The 14,149-nt window shown below is 42.5% G+C and overlaps 1 protein-coding gene across 1 annotated transcript in view; it reads right to left on the bottom strand.

The window, feature by feature from the left end:
* DCTN2 (dynactin subunit 2) overlaps window positions 1-14,149 on the bottom strand; it is a 58,980-nt gene that overhangs the window by 43,102 nt on the left and 1,729 nt on the right. The window contains exon 2 of the mRNA XM_063119212.1: window positions 9,690-9,758. Coding sequence (XP_062975282.1) covers window positions 9,690-9,758 — 69 coding nt within the window. The remainder of the gene's footprint in view (window positions 1-9,689; window positions 9,759-14,149) is intronic.

The raw sequence follows: 14,149 nt of genomic DNA, 5'->3' as shown, positions 1-14,149 counted from the left end.
CTCAGCTTGGATGTTTTATCGTCGTTTGAAACTTAATATGGCAATGACAGAAAAGCTTTTTTTCTCCCAAACCTTCTCCCCATCTTTCACTCTGTTACTGTTAATAACGTTACACTTAATTATGTTGAGGAAGCTTGTAGTCTTGGTTTGATATTTGACTTCTCACTCTCCTTTATTCCTCATATTGAGGCAGTAGCTAAGTCCTGTAGTTTTTTCATATATAATATTGCGAGGATCTGATCATTTTTATCTGTCTCTTCTGCCAAGACTCTTGTTCACACTTTGGTTATTTCTTGACTGGACTGTTCTAACCTTCTCCTGACTGGCCTTCCTTCCTCTCACATGAGATCATTGGTCTCTATTCATCGTTCTGCTGCTAAGATCACCTTCTTCTCATCACTTTGATCATATCACTTGCACTCCTGAAATCCCTTCATTGGCTTCAAATTCACCTCAGAATCCAATATAAGCTTCTCCTGTTGGCTTTCAAAGCTTGTCACAGTCTAGCTCCTTCCTATCGTTCTTCTCTTATTTCACATTATTGCCCCATTCATGCTCTTCACTCATCAAACGTTACGTTTCTTACCCGTCCAAGGGTCTCTACTTCACTTGCTCGGCTTCATCCATTTTCACTTCCAGAGCATTTGCGGACCACGAGCACAATTATAGTTTTTAAAGCTAAGCTGAAATTTTTTCTTTTTTCTAAAGCTTTCAGAACTTGATTTTGATCTTACTTTTACACTGTTAGTTTTATTGTCCCCTGTGCCTGTTTGGTGCATTCCCTTCCCTTTCTTATTGTTTTATTATGTTTTTATTAGAATGTAAGCCTATGTGGCAGGGTGTTGCTATTTTATTGTTGTACTATGTACAGCACCATGTACATTGATGGTGCTTGATGATGATGATGATGATGATGATGAAGAAGAAGGGGCAGAGCTGCCTGACTCATATTAAGGTCTAAAATCCCCTTGATGTCACCTACATCAGGACCAAAGGTTGCACCTCCTCCTTCTCATTAAGACCATCAGAAAAGGGGAAGTTCAGCCAGACTTGAACTGGACAGAAACTCTGGCATTCTCAAGCTGTGCCTTCCCCAAACCAGGGTCTTCCAGGCAGCATGGCCAAGGCAGTTGGGGGAAGCTGCTCAAGGCTAATCACCATCCTCTGCCTTTTCCGTCCATATGCCCCTTCCCTTGTGAATCTAGCTCTGTCTGGTGTGTATCACTAGAGCCGGGGATACACACGAGTGAGTGCGCTTTCATCCAAAATAATTCCCTGTAGCCTAGTACTTCAGGGAGCAGGCTTAGACAAAATCCTTCGCCCTAGTTTCTAGCTTTCTATGTACAGGGAATATCATCATTTTAGAAAAATACCTGGTCTCATAAACCAACATCTATGGCTGAATTAGTACAGTCCAGGCACAGTTTTACTGCTGCATCAGCTGTTTGTGAAGGCTAAGCTAGATGCGGCAGCAACAGCCAGGTCTTTCCAAACAATGTATAAAGCAATGGTGGGAAGGGGAAGTCTAATTCTCAGAGCAAAGGGGGCAATGCAGGTGAGAGAAAATAATCCTTCTCCCTACTCATGTCTTATTTGCCAATCCCCCTATTTATTTATTTATTTATTTATTTCAACACTTTTCTCTTCAGCTCAGCTCCGATACTTGAAGTGAACTCAGCTGGGAAAGTAGTTTTTGGGAAGGGAGAGGCTGTGGTAGGGGTAGACAACCTGGGTGCCCTCCAGATGTTTTGGACTACAACTCCCACGATATCTGACCATGACACTGAAGGCACCAGTCCAAGACACCTGAAGAGCACCATATCAGCTACCCCTCGCCTATGAGAAGGGGTAATCTCAGAGACGATTCAACATTGCCCCAGTTGTTTGTAGAGCCCTTTTTGCACTACAAATTTGGCCCCCCACCCCCACCTTTGTGTGACTACAACAGATCCAGGTTCAAATCAATGGGGCCAATTCTGTCACCTCTAGTTTGGCGCAGAGAACCAGGCCGTAGATCAGCCTTCTCCAACCTGGTGTCCTCCGGACAGGTTAGGACTCCACTTCCCATAATTCCAAGTCAGCATAGCCACTGGCAATTATGGGAGTTACAGTCTCAACACACCTGGAGGGTGCCATGTTGAGGAAGGTTGCCTTAGACTGTAAGCGTGAAGACACCTGTGCCTTTGTTTGGATTTTCATGCTGCACCCAGTTACTGCAGAAAGAATGATAATGCTATAAAAGCACAAAGGCAATGCTGTATGCTGGCACTAGGCAGTCAGAGCTGTTGCTGATTCAAGGTGCCACATGGGGACCATCTTGCAGACCACCTCTTTGCAATGGGCCTTCTACGGATTCTCCCAATATGCCAACACAGTGCTGAAGCAGACAAGGTGTCTGGTGGAAATGGCAGCCTTCTCCCACAGCCCCCTCCCCCTGCACACAACCCCCTCAATTACCTATTCATTTTATTCCGCCACTATACTCCTCCCGGCCAAAAAGCTTTCATATTCCATAAATTCCAGACCAATATTGGATTTAATATAGAGTGTGGTTTTCATTCATGCAAAACATGTCATGTTCTGCAATTTTTAAAAAGGCACTTTTTCTTAAATCGTTATGTACGTCACTCACACTGAACACTGAATGTTAATGTCACTTGACACAAGATTTGGAGAGGTTTGGGAATACCATGCATTCCAACCATGTAAGAAAAGGGCTAAAATGTTATTTCTTTGAAATGGCTAGCTATCCAATGTTTAGGTGCTCAGGTACTGGGGATATTTCCCAGAATATATAACAGAGTTGGTGCCTCAACTGTTCACCTCAGTGTGCCCTCAGCTAGCATTGCCAAAGTAATGCTTTATTCAACCCACCTCCCTTCTCTCCCCTTAGCCAGTTACTATGAAACTAAATATACCTCACGCAATCCCCCTCAGGAGTGCTGCGTACATAGAAGGAACACACAGCCTAGCAGCAGGCATAAACACACCATGTTGCGGGAGGGGTAAGGGTTGTTTCACAGGGAGACATATTTGTCTACAAGCCATGACCACTGGGTGTTCAATATCTATTTACCTCAAGAGAGAGTACCCCCAGACCAAATATTTGCTGCGAAAGGCAGGAGGCAAACTGCACCCAAGGTTCAGTCACGAGCAGCTGTCATATTTGTCTATAGTCACGTTCATAGTTAAAACATTTCCCACAGGCTGCAACAAAGACAACACCTAATGGGAGACATTATGAGAGGGGCGCATAACGTTATGAATGGTATGAAGAGAAAAAGAAACGTCATCTGCCTCCTTCACAGTGCTAGAACACAGGGTCACCCATTGTGGGATCAGAACACTCTTCTGTCTCTTCTGCCAAGACTCTCGTTCACGCACTGGTTATCTCTCGGTTGGACTACTGCAACCTTCTTCTCTCTGGCCTTCCTTCGTCTCACATCAGTCCGCTGGTCTCTGTCCACCACTCTGCCACTAAGATCATCTTCTTGGCCCGCCGCTCTGACCATGTCACTCCACTTCTGAAATCTCTTCATTGGCTTCCAACTCACTCCAGAATCCAATATAAACTTCTCCTGCTGACCTTCAAAGCTCTTCACGGTCTAGCTCCTGCCTATCTCTCCTCTCTCATCTCACACTATCGCCCCGCTCGTGCTCTCCGCTCCTCTGATGCCATGCTTCTCGCCTGCCCAAGGACCTCCACTTCCCTTACTCGGCTTCGTCCTTTTTCTTCTGCTGCCCCTTACGCCTGGAACGCTCTTCCAGAACACTTGAGAACTACAAACTCAATCACTGCTTTTAAAACTCAGCTAAAAACTTTTCTTTTCCCTATAGCCTTCAAATATTGAGTTTGTTCTGACTCTATACTGTTTAGCTTCACCCTACCCGGTGCCTGTTTACACTTCCCTGTGCCTGTTCGCATTCTCCTTCCCTCTTTATTGTTTACTACAACTTATTAGATTGTAAGCCTACGCGCTATTTACCGTGTTATCTGTACAGCACCATGTACATTGATGGTGCTATATAAATAAATAATAATAATAATAATAATAATAATAACACACAAAAGAAACCACTTCACGCAATGGTTTTTTCTTTTTAATTTATGTGAGCATTTAGAAGTCTCGTTTTCTGCTGCTGAACAGCACCCATGCAATACATAATTAACAGATGGCATTCACAGTAGCCATGATATGGTAAGGGCCATCACCTTAAGATGGCTTTAAAAACTGGGGAAGGGTGAAAAAAATTAAGGTGGGGGGAGCAGGTCTATTAAGGGATATTATGCATAATGGAACGTCCATGTTCTTATATTCTTATCAGTGAGCCTGTGTGCACCACTTGCTGGGGAACATGGGTGGGAGGGTGCTGTTGCACTCATGTCCATGTTTTGATGATCCCTGGTCGACAGCTGGTTGGCCACTGTGTGACTAAAGTGCTGGACTAGATGGGCCCTCAGTCTGATCCATCATGGCACTTCTTAGTATACTTCTGAATACCAAATGTTAGGGTATCAGGCTGATGCCCTCATGTCCTGCTTTTACACTTTTCAGGAGCATATGGTCAGCCATTGTTGGAGACAGTGACCTAGTTCGCACATCACGCTAAATTGCTTTAGCGTGGGCTGCTTAAAACAGCAACAGTGCCTCCTGGCAAGAATGGCAAAAAATCCTGATGGGCGGTCCTCACGACCTTGCTAATGCTACTGCCATCCACCTTCCTCCATTGCTGTCAGGGCTGTGAGTGTTTGCCCCTTCATCGATGCACCACTGACACTTAGCAGTGTCGCTGTCACGTTGGCAGCCCTTTTTTAAAAAATACTTTTTTGGCCATTAAAAGTTAAGCAAATGGGTGCGGGGGGTAGTTTTCTTCAGCCCTGGGCAAGTGCACACATTTGCAGGACCACAGCATGGCATATTTTCTTATTTTACTCACATACTTTATTGATTGTTAAATTGGCAAGACCAAAATAAGCTCTACATACTCTTGCAGCTCAAGCTCCCTTCTCAGACAGATGCCCCTGTCAGAGTTCACTGTCAAGGCAAACACTGAAGTGGAGGAGGAAGTTGACAGCTAGCATTTTAAGACTAGCCTCTTCCGGCAGGCCTACCCAGAAGAATTTTAAACCAAGAATTTTAAGATGTCTTGATTGTTATTTTGATATTGTATTGGTTTTATATGCTCTTTTAATTAATTTTATGTATTTGCTTTATATTGTATTGTTGTACTAATGTTGTTCCCTGCCTCGATCCAAAGGGAGAGGCAGGAAATAAATAAAATTATTATTATCATCATCATCATCATCATCATCATCATCCTAGGGCTTCTGGCATGCCCTCCCAAGGACCACAGGATTGTGCCTTTACTATATTTCATTTTAGATTTCAGGAATGGCTCTTTAGGAATGCTAATATGTTTAAGAAAATTAATTAAAAAGTGATATAGCTATTTATTATGGGGTAGCTGTCACTTTCATTTTATCAAGATGAAGACAATCTTGATATTTTAGAGGCCATATTTCTCAAATTTAGTTGTGTTATACCCTCTAAGGAGTTGTAACCCACAACAAGACTTTGAGTTTTCATTCTGTCCTATCTCAAACTAATAAATAGAAATCCAGAGATAATTTCAGTTTCTAAAGTAGAGAGAGAGAGAGAGAGAGAGAGAGAGAGAGAGAGAGAGAGAGAGAGAGAGGCTTTTGAACCAAAGAACGCCCAAGCACAGAGGGGTGAGTGCTGTATGACCCCTCCACATTCTGTTCTTGGCAAGTTTAGACCAAAGAAGGGAAACATTTATATAACATCACCATTCAATCTGTATAACAAACTTCTCAATGTCAAATGGGTGGGTGGGAGGTATATTTTACTAAGCAGACCTTAGAGCTTAACTACATGTTGCAGAGGAAAAGTATCAGAAGGGGAAAGAATAAAACATAGATCCAATGTTGTCGTTCCACCAGCAAAAGGAAAATTGCCATGGAATAGATGTTCCTTTGCCCCTGCAGCCCCCTCTGAAGCAGATTTGGAGAGATGCAGAAGGGCTGCAGGGGAGAGAAAAGGACAGGGAAGTCCTGTCATGTGAGTGGACTTCCGCTGGTGCAACACTGGATCTAAGCCTAACCACTCACACATCACCCACTGCTGATATACACACATTCCTTGGCACCTTGGTAGCAAAACAGGATTGAGAAAGCCACATTCACTGATAAATGTGTAATTCTCTCCTTACTTGTGTTCTTTTCTGTTTGATACTATAGCACTACATCAAAAGAGCTGCAAGGACATGCCAGAACCATCAAAAGGCATTACCCATATATTACCTTCTCAACTCTGGAAGCATTCACAGACGCACGCGCACACACAACCTTTTTAAATGTAAGCTGAGATTGAGAAAAGCTTGGGGGGAACCAAAGAGAACAGATTTCCTGCGGCTTCATATTATCCGTAGCCTAACTACAGCAGCTACAATCTGACTGTGTTTCAAAGGCTCAGTCACATACCGGGAACAAACAGTCCCATCCAAAAACAGAATACACTTTTTGGCCCAGAAATGACAATTCTCAGTTCAAAATCTAATAAAGCTCATTATACGAGTGAGACACCATTTGCTGCCCACCTGGGTTGAGAAGGAATTACCCCTAGTAAGTGAAGTAGCAGAAGCATTTACTCTATCCCCCAGTCAATGTAGCACTTTTCCACCAGCTGAAAAGAGCATCACAGTGCTGTTCTGATGCTGTGCCCAGGCCTTCTGAGTCACTCTTTCCAGCCAGCAGAAACAATGCTGCTGCAGCATCCTAGCCTTCCCCATTGATTTTGCTGGCCCTAACCACAGGAAAGACTTTCAGGGTGGATGGAGGCAACTGGTGGAGAGACAGGAAAAGGAGTGAGTAGGGGGCAGAAGGAGAGAAGGTGAGTTATGGCAGGAGTGGAGCTCATGAAAACAGGTAGGAAGGAACAGATCTAGGCAAACAGCAAGGTCAAGCAACCTTTTATAACTATTTGCAAGTTTGCATAATGGCATGCGAAAAAAAAGTTTATTTTATATATATTTAATCCACCCAACAACAAAAGTACTCTGGGCAAATTACATAAAACTAATGAATACCATTTTTAAGGTATTTAAAATTTATCCTATTTTTAAAAAGTTAGAAGCAGCAAAGATATGGCAGAGCTGTAAAAGGAATGGAAGCTTACCCACAATGGTACGGATAGAATGTATGGGAAATAGCAGCCAAGATTTCCACACGACTGCTGTTTAACTGTAGGAACTGCTGGAAACCTTTTCACTATAGTAGGTTTTGGACTTCACAGAGGTAGTTTAGAGTTAGAACAGAGTAGTTACCAAGAACAGAAACTCCAAGAGATCCAATGCCTTACCAGAAAACTCATGTTCAAGGAAAATGCACAGTGCAATCCCATACATGTCTACTCAGAAGTAAGTCCTACTGAGTTCAATTGCGACTTATTCCCAGTTAAATGTGTACAGGAATGCAGCCTTCAGATGGTACTGGGCTACCATATATTTTGCACAGGTATGATCTGCCATTACGAGAAATTAAGCGATAAGCACATTTTTCCCCTCAACATGAAATGTGCATTGGGGCAAACCAGGGGACATAGTACTAGGTCTGTGTGCATAGATGGATGGCCAAATTTAAAAATACTCCAATACTAAATCAAATGCTGAAATCCTACATCACTCACATCCATCACCGTCTGTCCAATAAGCATTCCCATATCAAGATGGGCACAGGAAGTAAGATGGTGCCTTCCCTACTCTCATGCACCCCAAACTGTACAATCGCTTATATTTTTACTGCAGTTTGAAGTATAACCTTCCTCTTGCTAGGTAGGCTGCCAAAGTCCTAGATTTCTCCAAAGGAGGAACCACACTGTTCCCCGTCCTACACTAAAGAAACTATCATCATGTTCTGTATTGCTGGGGATGTTCAAGTAGCACCTTGCCAGAAGCAAAAGGGATGCTACTAAACTCCCCTATAATTGATCTATAATGATCTCATCAACTCACCCAATTTAGTATTCAGTGGAGCAGGGTTGAGGGTGGGGGGGAATATTACAAGTTTCAAAAAAACAAAATTAAAATCCAGCCATAGCTTTACAAGCTCCAACGCTGCATAGGGTTGAAGAGATTCTTCACATTCCTAGGCAAAGCACCAGATTTCTAGGCAACCTGGGATTTTGCCAGCCCTGCAATGGAGTATTTACTGTATAGGGAAGTGTAGCATGTACAGCTCCAAAAGGAGGTGAATCGGTTAATAATGAATTTATCATGGGCAGAACTGGCACTAAACCCCAGCGCCTGTGAATCTACACCTTTGGGAATTTGATACTGGTGCCTATCGGTTATATCCAATGTTAGTCTAACTTAAGTCCCATTAATTTCAATGGGTCTACTCCAAGTATACAACTCTATAAATTAAAATATTTTCTCAGCTCTGGGCAGAGCCCTGGCTCTAAAAATGTGATATTGTCTTCTGGGATCCAGTCCTTAACATGGGAGTAGAACTATTTTTAACAATGCATGCCTGAAACAGACTAGCTTACTCACCTTGCAAAACCTAATCTCATTCCCAGCTATGCTGTTGGGTAGTAAAGTCTAGAACTGGACTGTCATGATTTAAGGTTAATTTATCATTCCTAATTCCAGATACCTAACTGATACTAATATACAGACTACGGTGGCACAAATATTATGCCACTCTCTCCCAACCACTTAAAACTTTTTTTCTAGCATCTCCTGAAATCCCTTCTCCAAAACCAGAACTCTTTAACTGTTGCATCTAATTGCTCACCCCTTGTATAAACTCTTCACTTCAGCAAGGGTCCCATAACCAAAGCCAATGAATGCCTACATAAGCAAGGTTTTGGTTGGGGGCAGGGGGAAGAGGGGTTGACCAAGAACTTCAAGGACACTTCAAGAAGGCCGTGTACTCCAAAGATAAAATTATTCAATTTCCTGTAGAACTGATTTTAAAGAAAACACTTTTTAAAAAATCACACACGTATGAAGTTCATGCCTTTTGTCAAAGGCAAACACAGCTCTTTCCTGCCGAGCAGAAATAATAGCAAGTTCAAACACTTCCAAATCCGATCAAGTCTTCCATTAATTCTTTAATGTCTAATCTCAATTTAGAGGAATGTTATTAAAGAACAGCATGAGCCCTCCTTAGAATATTTATATAGCTTAGAATTATCTTGTGGGATCAAACTAGGGAGAAAGGATAGCAGCCAGCGTGGGCAGTTGTTGACAAAGTTCAGTATCTTTCAAGAGTTTGCTGAAAGGCTTTCAGGGCTGTTGTTGTTTTATCAGATTAAGAATGGTTTGGAAATCCAAATCCTTTTAACAAAGATTTAAACCAGCAAATTCTATCACTGCCTCCCCACCCCATAATCAGAAGTGGAAAATCTGTGGCCCTCCAAATGTTGTTGAACTTCAGAACTAGCCAACATAATTGTTAGTAAAGGATGATGGGAGTTGCAGTCCAATATTTGGACAGCCACATGTACCCCTTCCCATCCTTACTCCTTTCACCTGACCAAATTCACCTCAGCATTAAGTAACGTAAGTTAATTCAGTCAAACTTTTCAAATTGGTCTGAGGGCTTGGCACACCCACTCAACATAATCACCACTGAAAAACAACAACTGAGTTTCACATGATCTTACCGCATCAAACTCCGCTTGATCATCTTCAGGAAGATCACTTGTTTCATAGACATCAGGTTCATTCCTAGCCTAGAAAACACAAAAGGTATTCCAGTGAGACCGAAGTCACAGAATCTGAGGGTTGGAACAGACCCAAAGGTGATCTACAGCAGCAATGACTTGCCCTCAAACAGGAAACTCCATAAATTAATCCCCACATGGATTTACTCTCAACATCTAGACATTGTGCAACAACCCAACAGCAGAAGTAAACAAGATACACCATGCTAAAGGTGCCGTCACGTGGGATTAATTTGAATGGCTTGAAGAAATGCATGCAGCCACAAGCTTTAGGCTAGCCTTCCCCATCCCAGTGCCCTCCAGATATTTTGGATTACAACTCCCAGCATTTCTGACCATTGGGCATGCTGGCTGTAACTAATGGGGGGTGAAGTCCAAACAACCAAGTCCACAAAAGTTACAAGCCCACAAACAATTTTACTAGCCCATCTTCCCTTATGTACCTGTTAAACATTTATGGCCTATGGCAGAAGCTTTCAAATCTTCTACCTTATGGTCAGTTCATTTGGGGAAAATTGCTAGGTCTGCTTGAACTTAGTGTGGGACCAAAGGCACATTAAAGCATTTTCTTGCTGTGTCTTTTTGCTGAGCAAGATGGTGAGTGGCGGTCAAGTTGTCATTCCAGGAATCTTATCCTCCATTACCCATCTCATCACTGAGCAACCCCATTAGCTTGCAATGAACTCCAGGATCATCTATTCAAGTGAACTTCTGTAGAGCTTCCATGCCTGCTCTCCTGGAGGCAATTCTAATTCAGCACAAGCAACAAGGCAAGAGGTTATTTAAAAGACTGCTAGAGGAGATAGTGTGAGTGAAACCCTCAGCAACAAAAAATATATCAGACAAACATGCACTGATCACAATTTGTATTTTTGTTTTTATTACATTTCTATACTGCCCAATAGCCACAGCTCGTACTATAGGTACAAAAGCAAATTCGTGTGTGTGTGTGTGTGTGTGTGTGTGTGATGTCTGGAGAGGCACATTGCTCTTTTCATGGATCTCAGATTGCAGCACTGCCCTTGCTGAACAAACGAGCTGGATTTGAACACAAACTCAAAGGTTTGGGGGAAATCCTACTTCTTGGGAAAAGAGAATGAAATCACCCATCAGTCAAAATGCATCCTGATGAAGGGAGTACAAAAGCACTCGCGCTGTTGAGTGAATGATAAACCCAGCATAAGTAACATTATGCTACATTCTGCCTGGGCCAGCATCTCTAACTGCACGATGTCAGGGCATCAGCAGAAAGCAGTACTGCAATCAGACAGCTGCCCAGGCTACTAACTGTAGTTTGCACACAGCTGGTGCTCCTTCAATGGCTGCAAGGGATGGCAAAATGATGCGGAAACACTAATGACTTGGTCACCTGCGAACAGAAATGATAGTGAGACAAGTATTCTCGCAAAGTAAAGAACAGGAAACACTGTACTTGGGGAGAGGGGGAGAGCTGTCTACTCCAGCACTGTGCTTTATTAGGGTAAGACACCGTGTAAAAGAGAGAACTGTAGTGTCTTGAACAGGAACACACAAAAAGTCACCCAGCTCAGCCCCATTCAAACTTTGGGGGCTGCTAGTACATCCCCCGCGAACATTAAGGTTTCTATTCAGTGTTACTCTAACCTAAGTCCCATTCCCATTCATTTCAATAGGTCTAGTCTAAGTAGGACTAACACTGAAAACAACCTCTACCTCACCTCATTCATAATCATTCTTCAGTCCAATGCCTGGAACAGTTGAAATCATCTTATGCCAAGTCAAACTATTTGTCCATCTAGCTCAGAGCTGTTTATGCTGCCTGGGTGTTGGCTCTGTAGAGTCTCAAATTTCAGAAGTCTTCCGGGTCATTGTTGCCTGTACTTTTTATCTGGCAATGCTGGGGATTAAACCTGGGACCTTCTGCGTTCAAAGGAAGTGCTCTACCACTGATCTACCGCCTGTCAAATAACAAGAGACTACAATGGCAGGACAAGGCATACAACTGTTGCCATAGTACATGGAAAGGTCAGATCCCCTAAATTTCAATAACCTCAGATATTTATTTATTTATTTAGAATATTTATATACCGCTCCCCATTGAAAAATTTCGGAGCGGTATACAAAGTAAAATGAAAATAAAAACAGAATAAAACAGTTAAAACAAAATTTAAAAGAAGCAATAACAGAAATCCAAGGCTGCATGTTAAAGAAAGGCTTCATGGAATAAAGATGTTTTCAGGAGGCGCCGAAAGGAGTACAAGGTTGGCGCCTGCCTGACCTCCAGAGGCAGGGAGTTCCACAGGAGGGGGGCCACCACGCTGAAGGCTCTTCCCCTGGTGGACTCCAATCGGAGGATGGGTCTATGTGGAACCACCAGGAGCAGGCCCTCGGATGACCTCAGTGACCGGGCAGGTTGGTAAGGGAGAAGGCGCTCTCTCAGGTATCCTGGTGATATCCAAAAGCCATAGCTGGGGTTGGTGTCCTTTATGTACACAATTGCTTATTCCTGAAAAACTAGCAGATGGCTTCTAAGCATGGCTCTTCCTTTCTGCTTTCTTAACAGAGACCAAGACCAATTTGTTGGTTATTGTTTTGCTGAGAAGCTAAGTTAGCAATTAAGTACAGCTCTTTTTCACACTCCCTCACTGGAACAAAAATCACCCTTCAGTCTTCAATATTTCAAAAACTGCAGATTTGTCCTTTTGTGAATTCAGTGGGAGAATTCAATTTCCAAAGTTCAGCCTTGAGCTTTGGTCACCAGACTTGGAGAAAGCCTGCCTGAAGATTTGCACAATTTACTAGTATCAGGTAAATAGTGTGAACCTAGAATAGCATTTTATAGACAACTCTAGTTGTCATACTATCCATTCAACTATCCCTTCCACCCAATTCTTTAAAAAAAAAAAAAAAAAAAGAATAGGAAAATGCATCTCCCAAGATGAAAATTACCTGGGAGTGTAATTAGGGCACAGATACTCCTTGGATGAATTTTCATATTTAGCAGTACATTTAAATTATTCGCCACCCTGATTTTCCCTTGCCAGCTTGGAGGCACACCATTTGGGAACGGAGAGATCTCAAAGGCCACCTGGTTTGGCACTAGCATTAAATTCCCCCTAGGTTTCAGATCTTTTGATTCTGTTGATTCTCTGCCTTCTGCTGGGCTCAAATTGTTTTGGTTCTGAGGAAACAATCTGGTCGGAGGGGCCCTAGGCTGGTGGGCCTGTGCTTTTTTGCTTCTTTTTTGCTCTATAAGAGTATCATTACTGCTCCAGGAAAGGCTTCCCTATATTTAACTTCTGGAATGCCACAAGAGCTGAGATGGCTATTTACTCGGTGCAGGCTAAATTCCCTCCTGCTGATGGAGGTGAAGGCACACTTTAAAAATCACCCTAGCACCAATGTAGATTGCCCAGAAGGTTGCCCTAAAGCCGAGGATATAATTCATTTCCTAGCTGAGTGCCCAAAGTATGCGGAGCTGAGGAAACAATACCTTGAGCCTTTAATTCCCAGGTTTAATTTCATGACTTCTAAAGGTGTAGTCCTTACTCTTTTGGCTGGTACAGACTATTATTTATTTATTTATTTATTACATTTTTATACCGCCCAATAGCCGAAGCTCTCTGGGCGGTTCACAAAAATTAAAACCACAAAAAACATCCAACAGGTTAAAAACACAATTTCGAAATACAGTATAAAAAGCGCAACCAGGATAAAACCACACAGCAAAGTTGATTATAATTTTAAAATACAGAATTAAAACAGTAAAATTTAAATTTAAGTTAAAATTAAGTGTTAAAATACTGAGTAAATAAAAAGGTCTTCAGCTGGCGACGAAAGCAGTACAGTGTAGGCGCCAGGCGGACCTCTCTGGGGAGCTCGTTCCACAACCGGGGTGCCACAGCGGAGAAAGCCCTCCTCCTAGTAGCCATTATATATCTTTTAGGACTGCGAAATTTGTACACCGGGCGATGGAGGCCCAGGAACTACTGATTGTCTCAAACGATTAATTTTAATATCCAATATTAAACTCAATCACTGCTTTTAAAACTCAGCTAAAAACTTTTCTTTTCCCTAGAGCCTTCAAATATTGAGTTTGTTCTGACTCTATACTGTTAGCTTCACCCTACCCGGTGCCTGTTTACACTTCCCTGTGCCTGTTTGCATTCTCCTTCCCTCTTTATTGTTTACTACAACTTATTAGATTGTAAGCCTATGCGGCAGGGTCTTGCTATTTACTGTGTTATCTGTACAGCACCATGTACATTGATGGTGCTATATAAATAAATAATAATAATAATAATAACCTGGACGATTGTTATCCTAGTTACTCTTATTTGTAGCACTTCCGCTGGCTTGTGGCAAGCTCGCGGTGGGTATGTTATTGTTTTACCTGTTTGCGAATGGCCCAGGTGGCTAAT

The sequence above is a fragment of the Elgaria multicarinata genome, chromosome 3 (assembly GCF_023053635.1).
Source record: "Elgaria multicarinata webbii isolate HBS135686 ecotype San Diego chromosome 3, rElgMul1.1.pri, whole genome shotgun sequence".
Taxonomy (NCBI): Eukaryota; Metazoa; Chordata; class Lepidosauria; order Squamata; family Anguidae; genus Elgaria; species Elgaria multicarinata.
Note: the sequence above shows the minus strand (reverse complement) of the source record. Positions and strands in the feature narration are given on the sequence as shown.